The 18,389-nt window shown below is 43.3% G+C and overlaps 1 protein-coding gene across 3 annotated transcripts in view; it reads right to left on the bottom strand.

The window, feature by feature from the left end:
- Positions 1–18,389, bottom strand: part of YIPF7 (Yip1 domain family member 7) — an 83,256-nt gene that overhangs the window by 31,772 nt on the left and 33,095 nt on the right. For 2 of the 3 annotated variants that reach the window (XM_061584234.1, XM_061584233.1), the window contains exon 8: positions 1,185–1,369. In XM_061584234.1, coding sequence (XP_061440218.1) covers positions 1,207–1,369 — 163 coding nt within the window. In that variant the 3' untranslated portion in view covers positions 1,185–1,206. Of the gene's footprint in view, positions 1–795; positions 1,370–18,389 lie in introns of those variants that run through there. The other variant, XM_061584231.1, reaches the window with a different exon arrangement.

Raw genomic sequence — 18,389 nt, forward strand, 5'->3', positions numbered from 1 at the left:
GGCCACATGCCAAGTATGTGTGGGGTCCTTAGCCAGCGGTGGGCATGGTCAGAACCAAAAGTGGTTGGTTACACCCTGCCTCTCTCTTTCTGCCACCTCTTCTTTGTCTGTCTTCCTGATGCCTCCCTTTCTTTCTTTCTTTCTTTCTTTCTTTCTTTCTTTCTTTCTTTCTTTCTTTCTTTCTTTCTTTCTTTCTTTATGGTGTCATGTTCTCTGGCCTCAATCCTTCTTCTGGCTCAGATACAGAAACACTTGGAGGAGCAGAAGGAGGCATTGCTCAGGTACCTATTGGCTTCCCCCTCCGGAACCTTCCAGACCAATTCTTCAGACCCTCTCCTGATGCATTCCACTCTGTCTCCACACTGGAAAACCAGCAGCTACAGAGTCGAGCAATGGCCTTTTAGAAACACAGACAGCTCTTCAGAGGGAGAGGGGTTAACATCAGGTCCAGACCAGTCAGTCTTGATAAGGCCTCAGCATGTTGGCAAGTGAACAGCTTTTCTTGGGGGAGTTTCAGCAAACACCAGCCACAGTCATCTGTCCAGGGTCCTGAAAGACTGTGCATGGTCTTGGCTACAGTGATTCTGCATGGCCTGTCTTAATTCTGTTCACTGGATGTGACTCTACCCTTCCGAATGTGACACCAGCTTTCCAGTATGTGTCACTGCTCCAACCCAGCTTACCCTGGGAGCCTCAAGCAAAGTTAGGACAGAACACATCCCTCTCCCCTCTCCCTCCCTCCCTCCCTCCCTGTCTCCTGGGCTGCCAGGAGAGAGACAGATCATTCTTGCCAGAGATCTGAACTGATAACTTCCAGAGGGCTTTTGAAATTAGGCCAAGGGGTACAGGTTGCCCACCCCTTCTCTAAACCTTTCACATATTGCTTCCCTTGGATATAATAGCGTCTGATCTAACATCAGGAAATAATGTGTGTTCTAATACGACCACATTGACAGGAGCCATTTCCTGGCATTGATTTGCATGAGTGCAGTGGCCCAGTTTGCTCCATGCAAATTGCCACCAGCAGAGGCATGCTGGGTCAGATGTTATTTCTTCTATGCAGCTGCAATAATGGGGACATTTGGCACCCGAATGAGCCCTGCCCAATAGTCTCTGCAGTCACTCACATCACAGCACTGCATATTATCCGTGCTATATGCTGAGATACCATTTCATACACTCACCACCACAGCCACACCATCACAGTTAGGCTGTAAGCCAGTTGGCAGCCCCTGGCACTCCTGTGGGGGTCAGCACTATGGGCTGCAGTCTGAGATAAGCCATCAACCAGGTACCATGAGGCATGCCAGGAATCAGGACCAAACAGTAAACCAGGAGGCAAGATAGAGGAGCAAGCCAGAAGTCAAGCCTGAAGAAGAACCAAAGGACAATTATTTATTTATTTACTTATTTATAATCTGCACTTGGAATACAGCATATAAAAATAAAATCAGCAAAAATCAACCATGAAAACATCGTCAAAAACATCAGTACATCAACAAACATATTGGTTAAAAAGGGGGAAATCAAATGGCAAAGGCCTGTCTAAACAGTATAGTTTTCAAAAGATGTCTCGAAGAGAGGAGATAGTTCCTACCAAACTTCTTCTGGCAGGGAGTTCCATTGGCTAGGGCCTGCCACACTAAAGGTTCAGTCCCTTCTGAAGGCCAGCTGAATCTCAAGGGCATGGGGAACCACCAGAAGAGCCCCATCAGAGGATCTCAGTAACTGAGGTGGAGCATAAGGAGTCAGAGGTACATTCAGGATTTTGTGAATGAACACCAATACCTTGAACCTGTGGAGCAACATGTTGCCAGTAATCTGCTCCTGTGAGCAGACTACTGCATTCTGCATTCTGTACTAACTTCCAGACTGGATTATTGCAATGCATTGTACGTCGGGCTGCCCTTGAAGATGACTTGGAAACTTCAACTGGTCCAAAATGTAGCAACCAGATTATTGGCAGGGTTCCTTTTAGAACTCATATAACCCCTGTTTTAAAACAGGTGCATTGGTTGGTAGTTCATTTCCGGGCCCAGTTCAAGGCGCTCATGGTAGTGTTTAAAGCCCTAAACAGGTCCAAATATCTGAAAGACTGCCTCCTTCCCCACAGACCCTCACTTTGCCAAATCAGAAAGCCACTAAGTCTGGAAAGGGATTAATTCAATTATCCTCACAATTCAAGAATAGTCTTGACTCGGTTCATACAATAAAACGTGTGATCATGGTCTGTCTTCACAGTGGCAATTACAAACATCCTTACTGTGAGGCTGCAGGGGACAGCATAACTATAGCACAGTCTGGTCATATCTAGTGGTATGTAAAACAAATTCTCCCTCCCCCTACATTCTCCATCTATTTAAGGTGCAAAAGAAATTTCATTCCAAAATAATGAAAAGGGGGGATGAAACTTCAGTGAAATTCTCATGGACAGAGTGCAGGGTTTTTGTTGTGCTTACCTTGTTTTCAAGATTGCTAGGGGATATTTGTGAGTATCCTTTCTTTCATTCTACAAATTATTTCTCCAGTAGTCTGCACCCTGGAGCCTTCCTGGGTGCCCATGTTTCTTGAAAACCCCATGATGTCCTTAGCTGGGCTTTCCTGTAAGCATGGGAAGGTGAGAATGCTGCCTACTATGTGTGTGTGATAGCTGTTCGTTGTGAAGTCTTTTTTACTTTTAAAGAAATCAGCATGGATTTTTTTTTAAGGTAAAAGGAAGGACTATGTTTAAAAACAAGATTGGCGAGCTCACTCATCATAGCCACCCTCCCTGGCATCTTGTGCTTCAGTTAAAGCTCAGGGGAAGATTTAATGAGGTAACTTCTCTCGTGAGGCTTTTTTTTCTCCAGATCAGGAAGTGCAGGCATCTAGGGAAGCTGCAGTGTGCTGGAGAAATGTTTAAGGAAAAGAAAATGACACACCAACCATGGCCATCTTGCAATGATAAGGTAAGCTCACCTCAACACCTACTGACATTCTAAAGACATCCTAAAGGGCCCTGAGAAAGAGGGAGAAAAATGGAAGCCACTTTCACAGGGGAAGAAGACTTCTGAGTAACTGGAGGATACTGGAGGATGGAGCAGGCCACTTGTCATATCAGGGCCCTACATGCTGCAGATGCAATCAAGGACAACTGGAACTGAAGCAATAAGAGCCTGTTTCATACATTTAGCAGGCCCTATTCTGTGGGAATGTGTAGAGCTGCCAGTAGGATTGCAAGGCAGCCAGACTCTGATTCTTCAACATAGGACCAACTGTGGTCTAGCAAATTCCAGTAGCTGCATGCATAGGACCTCATTTGAAGCACCAGGCCATATCATTCACTTGATCCTGCCCAGGTGATTGTGTGGGGCTGCAGAGGATCTTAAGAAGCTTACAATATACTGTAAATTTATGACCCCATTGATAGGTGGATCACAAAAGGAGTAGTGGAAGGAGCTGGCAAAGGTAAGAATGGATGCATGGTGAGTAAAATGGATACAGCACATTTTTAAGCCTTTAGGAACACAGTGGGGAGCAAAGTGTTAATCCTAACCACCCCAGCCCTGATAATGACTATTTAACATCAAGTTTAGTTTAGCCCGAAGGTTCACTTGGGATCATGCCAGGTTCTAAGAATACGTGTGAGGAGAGTGAGTGTCTTTTTTTCTCCTTACCACCTGTAAAAATATATTAAGCACTAACACTGCAGTGGGCATTGCTCTTTAATGTGCCATTGGTTCCCCCTACCCCTTTTGCTGACTTAGACTTCTGAAAGACAACTGCTTGCCTGATCAATAATCTCCTTGGAAGGAAAAAACACAGGACAGTTCTCATAAATTGATTTGTAACTCTGCATCTTCAGCAAGAACTACCAAAGGGTCACTATGGAAAGGAGAGAAACGATATCACACGGCCAGGCTGCAAGTGCCTGACCTGATCTGGAAAATGAGAGAGGTGTTTTTATGTTCTCAGCAAAATGCTAGACAGAACATGAGAAGTACTAGAGAAAAACATGTGATAATGATTCTTGACCTTGTAAATCTTCCTTCCTCATAAAAAGGACATTTTTGCTTGGCATTCACTCATATTTCTGGTGGTTTACAAAAAGAATCAAACCATTAAAACATAAATACCCCCCTCCCCCCCAAAATACCCTAAAAGCCACAAAACCAGGGGAAGGCCTGTAGCTCAGTGGCAGAACATCTGCTTTGATTGCCAAAGATCCCAGGTTCAATCCTAAGCATCTCCAGGTAGGGCTGAATATGTCCCCCATCTGAAACCCTAGAGAGCTGCTACCAGTCTGTGTAGATGAATGTTCTTCAACCTTGGGTCCCCAGATGTTGTTAGAGTACAGCTCCCATCATCATTGGCCATTGGCTAAGCTGGCTGGGGTAGATGGGAACTGTAGTCCAACAACCTCTGGGGACTCAAGTTTGACAAATGGTGGTGTAGACAATACTGAGCTAGATAGACTAATTGTCTGACAGTCTAAGACTTATTATGTTCCAGTATACAAATTTAAAACCATACCAAATGAAAACCCATAAAAAACGATAGGCAAGTTAAAAACGTGCTATTTAAATGCTGTGAAACAATGACTGGGAGAAGAGGAAAGTCTTGACCTGGCACCAAAAAGATAACAGTGTTGGCACCAGGCGCACCTTGTCAGAGAGAGATCTTAATAAATGAGTAGGTTCACTGTCCTTCAAGTATATCCAGAGGTACTTATTCAAAAGTTCTTCATAGTATGCAGATATATTTAAATTTAATTTATTGTAATTTGCCTTTTAGCTGATTAAAGTAATAATTATCTCATCTCACTGTGTCAAGAGTCAAGACTGTGTTAACTTCTCCCTCTTTGGCCTCTTCTAATTATGGATGTGAAAGTTGGACAGTATAAAAAAGTGGATAAAAGAAAAACCAACTCATTTGAAATGTGGTGTTGGAGGAGAGCTTTGCACCTACCATGGACCACAAAAAAGACAAATAATTGGGTGTTAGAACAAATTAAACCAGAACTATCACTAGAAGCTAAAATGATGAAACCGAGGTTATCACACACTGGACACAATAAGGAGACGTGATTCACTAGAAAAGACAATAACGCTGGGAAAAACAGAAGGGAGCAGAAAAAGAGGAAGGCCAAACAAGAGATGGATTGATTCCATAAAGGAAGCCCCAGACCTGAATTTACAAGATCTGAACAAGGTGGTTTATGACAGATGCTACTGGAGTTCACTGATTCATAGGGTCGCCATAAATTGTAACCGACCTGAAGGCATATAACAACAACAATTTTGTGTACTGGTAATCTCATGGTCTCTCTTCATCTCTGGCATTGGCAAATACACCATTGGCATAATTATCTTCTCATCTGCAATCTGGTGGAATTGTCTGCATATAATTCAGCACCTCTTTTTGTGTGTGTGTCTGATGAAGCCATATGAATGGATGCTTGCAACTAACCGCAATCATGGATATGAAAAGCATTTTACTTTCCTTTTGTCAGCTATTTTAAGTAAGCAGGTCACTCACACCTCTGGCCTCAGATTTCCATAACAAGGAGATCCTAACTAACTGCTAATAATATTTATATACAAGGACGGTTCTGCATAAATTTACTTGCCTTTCAAATCTGTTGCAAAGGGTGCAAAGTAAGGCAGAGTAGCAATCTCCTGTGGTACATTGGATCTGGGTGATATATATGTACATCTGGAAGCTGCCCTCATGAATATGGGGCGGGGAAGGCTTACAGGGTTCTGGGAAAGATTTGAGGAGAACCGATGTGAAGCAGAAAGCAACCATCAGCAGGATATGGTAGCAAGAAGCAGGGTACAGATTTCAAGCCCCCCCAAATTAGACGTGACATGCAGGCACACATATCTTTCTCCCAAAATATCCTTCAACCACTGCAGAGAAATGTCAGGGGAGGAGTGGCTGCTTAATCTTTTCTCCTCTGGCTCTGTTTCTGCTCAATTAACCTCCAGTTACTATTTCACATTGGGTGACAAGATAATGGGTACCCATATCTTTTCCCCAGTGGATGAAAAAGCAGCATGTGAGAGAGCAGCAAGTGGAAAAATCAGCATGTGGAGAATTGACGGGAAGGAGGGTAAGGGTTAAGCATGCCCTCCCCCTTCCCATTTTTCAGAGGCTGCTTTGGGTTAAAAAAAAGTCAGGGGAAGATACACATGACAATGGGGTTGTATCCAGCACGGCAGTTCTGCTTGTGTAACATACTTTTGCTTGTGCAATGAGACATCTTCCTCTACTCCACTCCCGTGCAGCTCCCTGTGGACCTTCAATATCTGCTCCAAATGGTTCGGGCACCATCTGGGATGCTCAAGGAGAAGAAGGGGAAGTCCCATTGTATGAGCAAAATGCTGCTTGTGCAGTGTTGGATGCAACTCTATATGTCATGTTGAGGTGAGGCCTCAGAAAACCAGTTATGAGCAGCTAAGCAGCACAAGAGCTCCCAGGGAGCACAGCATTTGATTCAGCAAACACCAATGGAGTCTTCATATCCTCATGCAGATGCCTGACCACTGTGTTTCAGTTCTCATATTGTTTCAGAAAGTGTGAATTTGATATATTCGCCTTTAAATGTGAACAGAGTCAAATTTCTTCCCCATCCCTGCACTGTGAGTACCTTTTACCACATGGTATGTATATCAGGTACAAAATAAAGTGTCACCCCCCCACTTCATGTCAACAGAGTATGCTAAGTTCTTTCCAACCCCAGTCAGTAAGCCAATTGCCCTCCATGAGTTAGAGCAGCCTTTCCCAACCAGTGTGCCTCCAGATGTTGTTGGACCACAACTCCCATCAGCCTCAGCCAGCATTGCCAATGGCTGAGGCTGATGGGAGTTGTGGTCCAACAACATCTGGAGGCACACTGGTTGGGAAAGGCTAAGTTAGAGGGTGGAGTCTGACGTGTGGAGCCTCCTGTGTAATTTTGAACCCTGAAACATCGGGTTCTAAATCACACATGGAGCTTCCACCAGTAAAGGAGACTCCTTGCTGTTTCACAGATTGCCCTCCAATTTGTAATACAATAAATGCATTAATGGTCATGCACTGGAGGGGGCAGTATGACAGACAGGCCAAGGATCCATCTTGTTCCATCATTAGCCAATCCTACAAGTGGAATGTTCGGGAGGGTTGGAGAGTATAAAAAGTTCTGCTAGTTGAGCAGGAGACATGAGTTAGAGGTTTCGATGATAAGCAATTATGTGGAGATTAGGGTGGAGATTAGAGATTTTATGAGGTGCTAGGAAAGGAAAAGGGTTAAAGAAGAAGCACTGACAGAGTTTAGGAAAAGGTTATATGTGTAACATTGTAACCATCATGCTTATGTGCCAGTTTTATATGCTTGTCTGAAAAAAGGTCTTGGTTTACAAATAAAAGTTTTATTCTTGTTTTACATTACTGCCTGAATCACTGTAAGTGGGGGAGGGGAGGAGTGACAAGTCACAAATAATACTGGAACGCATATAGGACTGGTCACAGACGTCAAGGTATATTAGGACACACGATCTTCACATTTGTTTTACTGCTCCTGTTTTAGGACTGTCACATCATGGGATGTCATTAACCTAGGAGAGATTACACAAGGTAGGTGAGGTGGGATAGCTAGTCCCCATGGACTAGGGGAGTGGACATGGTTTCCCTCATTTGGGGTTTTAAGAGGGCTGTCATAGGCAATGACCTGACATATGCGCCCCTGCACCCCCTTGTATGTTTACTTAGACCACATCCATACCAGACATTTATTCCGCTTTAAACAGTCCTGGCTTCCCCCAAAGAATCGTGGGAAGTGTAGTTTGTGAATGTTCTGAGAGTTGTTATTCCCCTCACAGAGCTCCAATCACCAGAATTCTTTGGGAAGAGGGGCTGGCTGTGAAACCACTCTGGCCATGGAGCTCTGTCAGAGGAATATGAGTCTTCTAATAACACTCACCACCCTTTGCAAAATACACTTCCCAGGATTTTTGGGGGGGAAGTCAGGCCTGTTTAAAAGTGGAATGAATGTCTGGTGTGGATGTGGCTTTACAGCCAAGGACAACAAATATTTGCAAAGGGCTTTCGTTTTGCACTAAAGCACCAAGCCAGCAGCACAGGAAGCTCATTCTTAAATGGAGGCCTTTTCATCTCACCAAAGCTATGTTTGTAAGCAAATAAACCTGCTATACAATGTTTGTGGAATGTGCAAGTGTTCTCTGCACTGCAGAAAATAAGAAGCAACTATATTTTTAAAAGGTTCCATGGCACATGTATGCAAGCTACCCTTGCCACTGTGTACAGGCGAAGAAGGGCGCTTGGATAAACAAGTAAAAGTTGATGCTATTTTTGTTGGGAGAAAGGCTGGCCAATTGAGCCTGTCCACAGCTTCCATGGAAACATCTGGAGTGTCTGGCTTACTGCCCTGATACATTATTGCCATCTGGGTCTTTTTGGATGCTGCAGACTCCAGTCACTAATCATGAAGCTGCTGATAAATCTGCTGGCCCTTGGGGAAAAAATGTTCAGACCAATCATGTAGCTCCTCCATGTTTATCCAGAGCAAGTAGTCTCAGATATCACAAAATCAATATAGAACAGTTCATTGTTTAGTTAACGTTAACCTGTTGGGTTATGTTTTTCCAAGCAGGAAAAAAAAAGTGCAACACCAAGGGAACTGGAAATTTAAAAAAGGGGGAAAGATGCTGGGAATAGAAAGGTTTATTGAAAACTGCAATTGCCAATGAATTTAAGATACTGCTTTTTTTCCAAGGGGCAGACATCTTTCCCATTATATCCCATTTATTGTGGCTTTCATAGACTCTCCGTGGCACAGAGTGGTAAGCAGCAGTAACGCAGCCAAAGCTCTGCTCGTGGCCAGAGTTCGATTCCAACGAAAGGAGGAAGTCAAATCTCCGGTAAAGGGGGTCAAGGTCCACTCAGCCTTCCATCCATCCGTAGTCGGTAAAATGAGTACCTGGCATATGCTGGGGGGTAAAGAAAGGCCGGGGAAGGAACTGGCAATCCCACCCCATATATACAGTCTGCCTAGTAAACGTTGCAAGACGGCACCCTAAGAGTTGGAAACGACTCGCACTATAAGTGCAGGGACACCTTTACCTTTTTATTGTGTCTTTTCATTCAACACATGAAACCTTGGGGCAGAGAAGTAACCTCTAAACTTACCCTCTTCCTACATCTCCTTAAGTGCTTATCAATGAGGCTTAATCTGCAAATAGGCATTGAGATGCAAACAGGTTTTTGGCAATTTAATGGATCGCCTCCAGAAAGGGTAAATCCAGATTAAGGGTTGTATCCAATATTAGTCATATTCACAGTAGTTAATGAATGTGACTAATTTCAATGGGTCTACTCTGACTAGGGCAGCTGGCATAGCACAGTGAGGAAGAAAGCCTGGCTGGGAGTCCAGAGTCTGTGAGTTTAAATCCTCGATCATGTCTCCTGGGTGTCAAGGACCAGCTAAAGATCACCCCCACAGTGAGTGGCTCAGGGGTTACGTGCCCTGCCACCTGTGCAGCCGTGGGCAAGCTGCATAGTCCCAAGGAGCCCAGTTGCCCTCCAGCTGGCAATTACGGACAAGGAAGGGGCTGGCTTGTGCAGCAGTGGCAAGCTGAGCAGGCCCTAGCCAGCTGGGGAGGACTAGCCTCAGAGAGAGGCAATGGTAAACCCCCTCTGAATACCGCTTACTATGAAATCCCTATTCATAGGGTCGTCATAAATTGGGATCAACTTGAAGGCAGTCCACTCTGATTAGGACTGAGTTGAATACAACCCTAAATGGGGAAAATCCACACATCATTCCACTTTATTAGTTGCGTTGCAATACTTCCTTAATATTATCTGCATGTTTGCTGTCTGGAGGGGCACTCTTGCACTATACTACAACAAAATAATATGCAGACAATCCAGTATAAATCCACCACTGATGCACTATTATTGCATCAGTGACATGTTGCAGAAATACCCTCCCCCCCCAAAAAAAATCAGTCTGGAGGAGCCCTCTGACTAAGCATTAAGAACCTCTTCATTATATAAGCTGCTTGACAGTGGAACAGACTATCTCAGAAGGTAGTGGACTCCCTTTTGTACAAGGTTTTTATTTAAGCAGAAGCTGGATGGTCACCTATCAGGGCTGTGTAGCAGTGGGTGTCCTGCATCAGAAGGGGCTGGAAGAGATTACCTTTGAGGTCCCTTTCAACTCAATCCGTCACACATTTTGAGTGTTTTCATGCTTTGTATGTGTTATTTTAATAATCCTTGCAACGATCATGTGAGGTTTTATTATCTCCAAGGTGCAAATGGGAGGCTGAGAGAGTGCGACCTGCTTAAAGCCATCGAGCAGTTCATAGTCAAGTGAGATTTGAACCAGGGACCTTCTAGTTCATGGTCACTCTGCAGCACAAACTCATTTATGGGCACAGCAGAAGGGTTAATAAAGCCCTACAACAATGAGCTTCCATAATTTCTGCTACAAAATTAAACCTTGGAAACATTCTGTGTTTTACACAGTTTTTTCCTAGATGTTAAACCCTTCTAAAAAGCAAGGGCTTTAGATCCTAAAATTAAGTTGTTACACTGAGGAAGAAAAATGAATTTAAAAATAACACAGTAACTCCACAACTAATGGCTTGGCTTTAAACTTTAATCAAAACATGCAAGGGAGTAAAACCAGCAGGAACCAATTTTGTTACTCACTGTGTGTGAAATGGATGTTGATACCAGCTGAATTTGGACCATGTCTCATGAAAAGTAATGTGATGTGCTGTGGTGTAATTTATGATGCAATAGTCCACAACCCCTGCATGCCAGGAAAGTGACTGGGATTTTATTTCCCTATAGATTCAAATATGATCACTGCCAGAGAGAGAAAGACGTGCAAAAATAAAATAAACACATTTTTCCTAGTTGCCGTCAGATGATTAAAAGGCTATGTTAATTGATCAGCTGACTGATTTTAAAATTTGTATCACAAAATATCAACAAGGGGATCCTCCCACCACCACCTGCCTTACATGCTAGGTTTTCTTTTTTTAGTGGTCCAGCCCTTTTATGCTTTAGAACCTGACTTTGCAAAGCTGCCATATAAGGGTGTGCCTATACGGTAATCATTCCTTACTCTAATTTAGTTTCAAACTTTGTGTAGCTGTCATGGCTCCCAAGTTAGTTGCTGTAGAATAGTAGATCTGTAAGGGTCTATTGATCTCTAATTAATATTTTTTCAGCAGGGCAACAGTACCGTTTACAAGCACATGGTTGACAGAAATTTAACAGGAAAATGCTAGGAAAAACTTCATATGCAGCATTTCTGCCTGTCAGGAAGTAGTTAAAGACACAGGAGCCCTATCAGAAGAAAAAGTTGGGAACCCTGCTTCTTACTCCATTTTTTTCCCACTGAAGCCTACACTGGAGATGTCCTACTTTGTGGAAGTCTTAGAATATACATGCTAAGTCTGCCTGGGAGGAAGGGTGGGATATACATCAAATAATAAATAAATAAATAAAATAGGTCACATCACTCTTTCCTTTAAAGCAGGGATAGGTGACCTGTGGCCCTCCAGATACTGTTGGACTACCATTCCCATAATAATTGACTACTGGCCATGCTGGCTGGATCTGATGAGAACTGAAATCAAGCAACATCTGGAGAACTATACCTGCTTTAAAGCAAGGTACCTCATCTACAACATCTGGGATCATTATTTATTTATTATCTCCCACCTTTCCTCTAAGGAGCTCAAGGTAGCATACAACATGGTTCTTCCTCTCCCAATTTTATCCTTACAACATCCCTGTGAAGTAGGTTAGGTTGAGAGACAGTGACTGGTCCAAGGTCACCCAGTGAGCTTCATTCTGCTATGTTGCTAATGATGTTCTATAATGTTTCCTCTTGAACAAATCAATCAGCATACAGCTGCTTCTCCCTAGCATTATACTAAATGACTGTGGAGGGTTTGTGGATTTTGCAAACGTGGATGCGGCCAATGATATGTGTCTTTCCTAGCATCTTGCCAGCTGAGAGGCTATCAGCTGGGTGGGAAAGACTCATTGCTCACCCCACCCATGCAGACATACAGCACTGTGAGGCAGAATGAAAATGGAAATGGACTGCCTTCAAGTTGATCCCGACTTAGGGTTTTCATGGCAAGCGGTACAGTATTCAGAGGTGGTTTACCATTGCCTTTCTCTGAGGCTGAGAGGCAGTGACTGGCTCAAGGTTACCCAGTGAGCTTCATGGCTGTGTGGGGATTCGAACCCTGGTCTCCCAGGCCATAGTCCAACTCTCTAACCACTACACCACACTGGCTCTCTTGAGGCAGAATAGGCTGAGAGATTACAACTGGCCAAGATGACCCAGTTAGCTTCATGGTTGAGGGTTCTAGAAGTGATACAGAGACATCATCCCAGCCGAGGACCTGTGAGGTCCCATGACAGCTATATACTCAAACATAGGGTTCATTTTTAGACACAAGATGAGATACAATCTTTCATTTACTCATTCCAATGTTTGTGGGGCTGTTTAGCCAGGGCACTACTATACTAAAATACATGTGCCCTTGCATTGTTTACCAGTGGCAGGGGTCAATAGGCTAACAATCAGTTTTGTCCCACCCCTGCAGCCAAAGATGTTGCTTTGCTAAGGTCTTTTTCATGTAAAGGATGCTGTGGGCCCATGTGACCTGCACCATCCATTTTCTATTGAGTTGTTTAGTTGAATCACTGCTCACTTATATACCCAGTCAGTCACTGAGCTCCGCAGGTGAGGGCCTCCTGCAGATACCTTCTTATGAGAAAGTCCATTCTGCATAACATAGGAAGCGGACCATTGGTGTTGTGGCATTTCTCCTTTGGAATTCCTTCCCCTTAAATATTAGACAGCCACAGTCTCTTGTTGTCTTTTCTGCATGTACTAAAGACCTTCCTCTTTCAACAAGCCTTTTAAGTAGAGACCTTATCCCAGTCTGCATCTGGATTGTTTTTATGATGGTTTTAAAGACGCTATTTAAAAACGAATTATTTTAAAGATGTTTTGCTTTTTAGTTTTTTTTTTTTAAAAAAATAAGTTTTTAGTGTTTTGTCACTTGTTGTTTGCTGTCCTGGGTTCCCTTTAGGAGGAAGGATGGAATATAAATTTAATAATATATGAAAAGTAAATACATAAATCATGCAGAGCTATTTGTTTTGCAAGTGCTTCTCTCTGCTGTGGTCCAGACTGTATTTAGGTTGACTGCAGAAGGGGACAACTGCTGGATGGATGATAATGGACCTTTGATTGCCAGTCACAGAGGATAGCTATTACTGTCATGCCTCATGAACTACTTCTGAATTTTCTGAGACAGCTGATGAACCTGTTGGGAACACAATGCTGTACCATGGTCTGATCCAGCAAAGAAGTTATGAAGGTACTGTACTGCAGTATGATAGTCTGAACTACATTGCCTTCACTCCAGTGGAGGCTAGCCCATTAGGGCAAATGGGGTACAGCTCCACCAATCTCAGTCTGCCATCACCTGCCTGCTTTCTTACTTACATCCAGTCCAAGGGGTGACCCTGCCTGTCAGTTTCTTCCTCCTTAGTCTCAGTGGTGCTCTTGTAAAACTCAGGAGGGAGGAGGATGGGGACAAAGCTAGAATCAGTTGGTTTTGCCTATCATTAGCTCTAGCTCCACCTACTGCTGGTCTGGTCTTCTGCCCTACCAGTCCCAAGAGGTACCAACCACCACTGCCTTCATTCCCCCTTTTTATTGTAAAAGGTAATACGGCAGAATGAACCATGTGGTTCACTCGGGTTCAGAGCCCACATTATCCCTCACCAGAGGGCTGCTGTCCAAAAAGGCAACCCCATGGCAAGGGACCCTGTCTTGCTTATATTTGCAAATGCCACACAGTTCACTCTATCACATTGTAAGCTGCCCCCACCCCAGTTGATACTGTGAATGTGGGAAGAGTCAAAATAGGATGGGTTGAGTGACATGGTTTTCTTTTTTCTTAAATGGTTTTGTTTATGTTTGCCACCCTGGGTTCCTTCAGAAGGATGGGCAGGGTAGAAATTCAATATAATAACAACAATAATGGTGAGTACTGCAAAATATATAAATATTATGGGGACCTCTCACTATGGGAAGACAATACTGAGCTAGATGGATTGATGATCAGACTCAGAATCAGGCAGCTTCATATGTTCTATAGTGAAAGCTTCACCTTTAAGGCCAGAAATTCATGCCGTCTGCATGCAGTAGTTGCTGCCCCCTCTATGGCCACTTCCATCCACTTCTGTGGGCAGTGGCTTGGGTATGCCACCTAACAATCTATTCCCAGTAAGGGCACAGGTTTTATATGTTACCAGAGCAGGACAGGAGCAACCTGCAAAGTAGCTGCACTCAAACTGTTCCATTAACATGTAAACCAGATCTTATTGTTCTTTCTTGGATGATGGAGGTCATTTGGAAGCCATACAAGAAGCTGATACAGGACAGGGACTGTGAGTAACATCAAGGCAGGAGTGTTTCCAGCTTCCCCATCTCCCGCCTTTGGAAGTCTTAATGATGCCTAAATTGGTGATGCCAAAGGGCAGTTGGGAAGGCAAGGCCTTGACATTTGGTCAGACTACCTTTATTATTGTCTAATCTGTACTGGACACAGAAGCAGATGTGAGGCTCTAGGACCAAGGTGACACTGTTCAGATTCCCTTGTTGTTTTGGCTACTGCCAGGAGGTATAATGTCGCTACATTATAGTGCTGAAATGTTTTTCATATGCTGTTACAGTTGCTATTATGTTGCTGTTTTATTATTGCTATTATGAAATTGTTCTTGCAATTGTTGATTTTGCAATGTATTGCTGTTCTTCCGTTGTAAGTCATTTTGAGCATTTGTCTGTGTGTGTGTGTGTGTGTGTGTGGTGGAAAGGTGGCATACAAATAAAATGATGATGATGACAAAGATTGAGAACCCCTGTTGTATAATGTTAAATTCACCCTCCTAAATTCTCACTTCTCAGTATACTGTATATATTTGCTACTAGGCCAAGTTCAAGGTTCTAGTCTTGGTGTACAAAGCCCTATACAGCTCAGGACCAGGATATCTGAAAGACCGTCTTATCCCTTACATACCCAGTCAATCACTGCGCTCTGCAGGTGAGGGCCTCCTGCAGATACCATCTTATCAGGAGGTTCGTTCTGTACAATATAGGAAACGGACCTTTAGTGTGGCAGCACCTACCTTGTGGAATTCCCTCCCCTTGAATATCAGGCAGGCACCATCTCTGCTATCTTTTCGGCTCCTTTTGAAGACTTTTCTTTTTCAACAAGCCTTTTAAGTTGAGAGCTATCCCAGTCTGTGTCTGTGTCAGAATTGCTAAATATGTTTTTTAATAATGTTTTTAACCCTTTAAAAAAGTTTTTAAAATGTTTTTAACGCTGTTTTGTCTTAATGTATTTTAAGATTTGTTTTTATGATGTCTTAAAGTGTTTTTAGTGCCTTGTTTGCCACCCTGGGCTCCTGCTGGGAGGAAGGGCGGGATACAAATTAAATAATTAAATAAATAATAATAATATACTGGTTGCCCATTCTTCTGTTTTGTATTGTTCAAGTTGTTAGTTTTCTGTAGATGTATTATTTGTTGACTATTCTCTCCCCATAGACTGGCTGAGTGAGCTTTGTATATTACACGCTCAGATTCAATTCTGACTTCCAGGAGACATATTTAGGAATTACCTTGGCTCTGCAAAGGGCTGTTTCTGCTGTGACAGCAGGTGGTAGTTTAGTGGCAATTTCAGCATCAAACATTGATGTACATTATGTACAGTACAATGGAGCTTACAAAACGATTTATCTTGAAAAAGAGAAACGGCAACCCAATGGGCTGAAATTCATAGTTTGCTCATGTGGTGCTATAATAATATGTTCTTGTTGTTCTGTCCCATTAAGATAATCCTTCAGCAGCATCACAATTTCATTTTTTTTTAAATTGTATTTGAATAAACTCTTTACACAAAGTGCCATGACAAACTTTTGCTTGGCTTATTTAAAACTAGAGGCCTGGAGAAAAAGATTTGGTGTGTTTGTTTCTAATCAATACATGAAATTTGATGCATATGTGGACCTGCTTTTGCTCACATCCTTCTCTTGGAAGAGTTGCCTTTTCTATTCCACAGTTTCCTCTTTTGCTTGCTACATTTGCCTTTCCATTATTTATGCCAGTGTTAAACTTAGATTGTAAAAGAAGGCTGGAAACTTTTTATGCTTATGTCATTTGTCAGTAGCAGATGGCAGGGTGCAGCGGCAGTACTTATCTGACCTCCCTACAGGTTGGTTGTTGCTGCTCACTGGGAGGGAGAGTGGGAGGAGCAAGGCACTGAGGAGGGTGATGCTGTGCAAACACACCAGCAGAGGCAATATGGTGCTTCTGCCAGTGCATTTGCACAGAACTGACCTCCCTGCTGCCTTGTCCCTCCCTCACTCCCTTCCAGTAGGCAGCAGTGACTCTGCTTCTGGGAGGACAGGTAAATGCTGCTGCCTCACACTACTGTCCATTATTCTTATTTGTGTAAAGAGCCACATACATTATTTAATGCTAACAACAACAACAAAAACACAACCACAGGAACAATAACAGGAACATAGGAAGTTGTCTTATACCGAGTAAAGTAATCTAGCTTAGTATTATCTATACTGCCTGGCAACAGCTGTCCAGGGTTTCAGGCAGGAGTCTTTCCCAGCCTTCCTTGGAGATGCCAGGGATTGAATGTGGGACCTTCTGCATGCAAAGCAGATGCTCTATCACGGACCTATGCCTTGTGGCACCAGCAATGATAATTCTTGCCTCACCAACTCTCCATAACAACCTTCCTTCCACTTTTTTTCTCCTCAGAGTAGGGGACTTGATCCTTGTGATGCAGATGTACCCTAAGGTTGCAAGGCTTTCAAATCCACCTATTTATTGCATAATTGCCTCTCACATTGACCTCTCTGAATAGATCCATGTCTGTAAACAAAAAATAAATGCATATTCCAATATATGTCTCTATACTATATTTGCACTAGATTGTCATCACTCAGTCCCCATTGGAGGATTTGTAGTGCCTCATCACAATCCTGGGATTTGCATGAAATCAGGGCAGGGCTGGGGAGCAAAAGAGAAGGCAGGCTGCACAACAGCAGTGGCTGTGGCATGGGAGCAAGAGAGAAGGGACAATGACAGGGGGAAAGTGGTAGTTTAAAACAAAAAGAGAGGTCTGAATAGATTGGCAAGGAAGGAACACTGAGGGGTTGCTTAAAAAAAGTTTCAACAATAGCAGACATGGTTATGACACAGAAGCTAACATCCGAAAGCTAACATGGGTCCAACATAGCCTTTTCCAACTCCCTTCGTGCTCAAACCTCCCATTGTTTAGAACTGTCACTTTTTTCCTCTCAGTGGTCCTCTATCCCTATTCAAACCTTTCCTGTTATTCCCTCTCTTCTGATTCTACTCAAACCTCTCCTGTTGTTTAAAGGGGGGGCTGTGCACAGGGGGCTGCAGAATAGGAGGGAGGAGTAGGCATAAAAATGTGGGAGATCTGTGTGCAAAGGAGAGGTCAGAAAAGAAGGTAGGAAAAAAGGGGTGAAGATAAAAATGCATGCAAAGGTTTTTTTGGCAAAAAATGGGGGAGGAGGAGATATGGGAATGGGGGTGAAGATGAAAGAGAGCGTACAAAAAGGGCTGTAGAATAGGAGGAGATGATGGTTTCATAACTGGGTGGAAGGTGAAAGGGGTGCTTAGTAGTTGCTATGTGTGGGAGGAGGAGGATGCAGGAAGTTACCATGTGGGTGGTCTATGTACAAAGAGAGGTTGCAGAAAAGGAGGGGGGAAGGAGAAGGCATGGGCATGGGGTGAAGGTGAAAACAGGCATGCAAAGCAGGGCTGAAAAATAGAAGAGAGAAGCCAAGGCAATTTCTTGGTAGAGCAGACAATTCAGCAAGTATACTGTCTTGTAAGTGGAGTGGTGAGCAGAATGAGCAGCAGGGGAGCAGAGCCCCTAGTTTTTTAAAAAAATGTACAACATTGTATTTTGACATCCACCAAGAAATCCAACAGTAGTGCAATCTCTTTAATAAGTACAAGTCTTTCTTTGAAATGGGCTTGCACAGACTGTGACCCACACTTAATGCAGCTCTCTCCACCATGTATGGTGGACTGCCCCCCTGTTTTTGCAGCTCCAGACAAGTAGCAAAAATTGGAGTTGGACTGCCACACATGGCTGATGGAAGGCATTTGGCTTGGGAAACAGCCACAAGTTAAGCAGACTTGCTTTGAAACAACACTATCAAGTTGGGTACCAAAACCAACAAGTCTCTTTCAATAAGCATCTGACATTTCTCCCAAATAATGTCCAACAACATATTATTCA

This window comes from Rhineura floridana, chromosome 9, assembly GCF_030035675.1.
Source record: "Rhineura floridana isolate rRhiFlo1 chromosome 9, rRhiFlo1.hap2, whole genome shotgun sequence".
Taxonomy (NCBI): domain Eukaryota; kingdom Metazoa; phylum Chordata; class Lepidosauria; order Squamata; family Rhineuridae; genus Rhineura; species Rhineura floridana.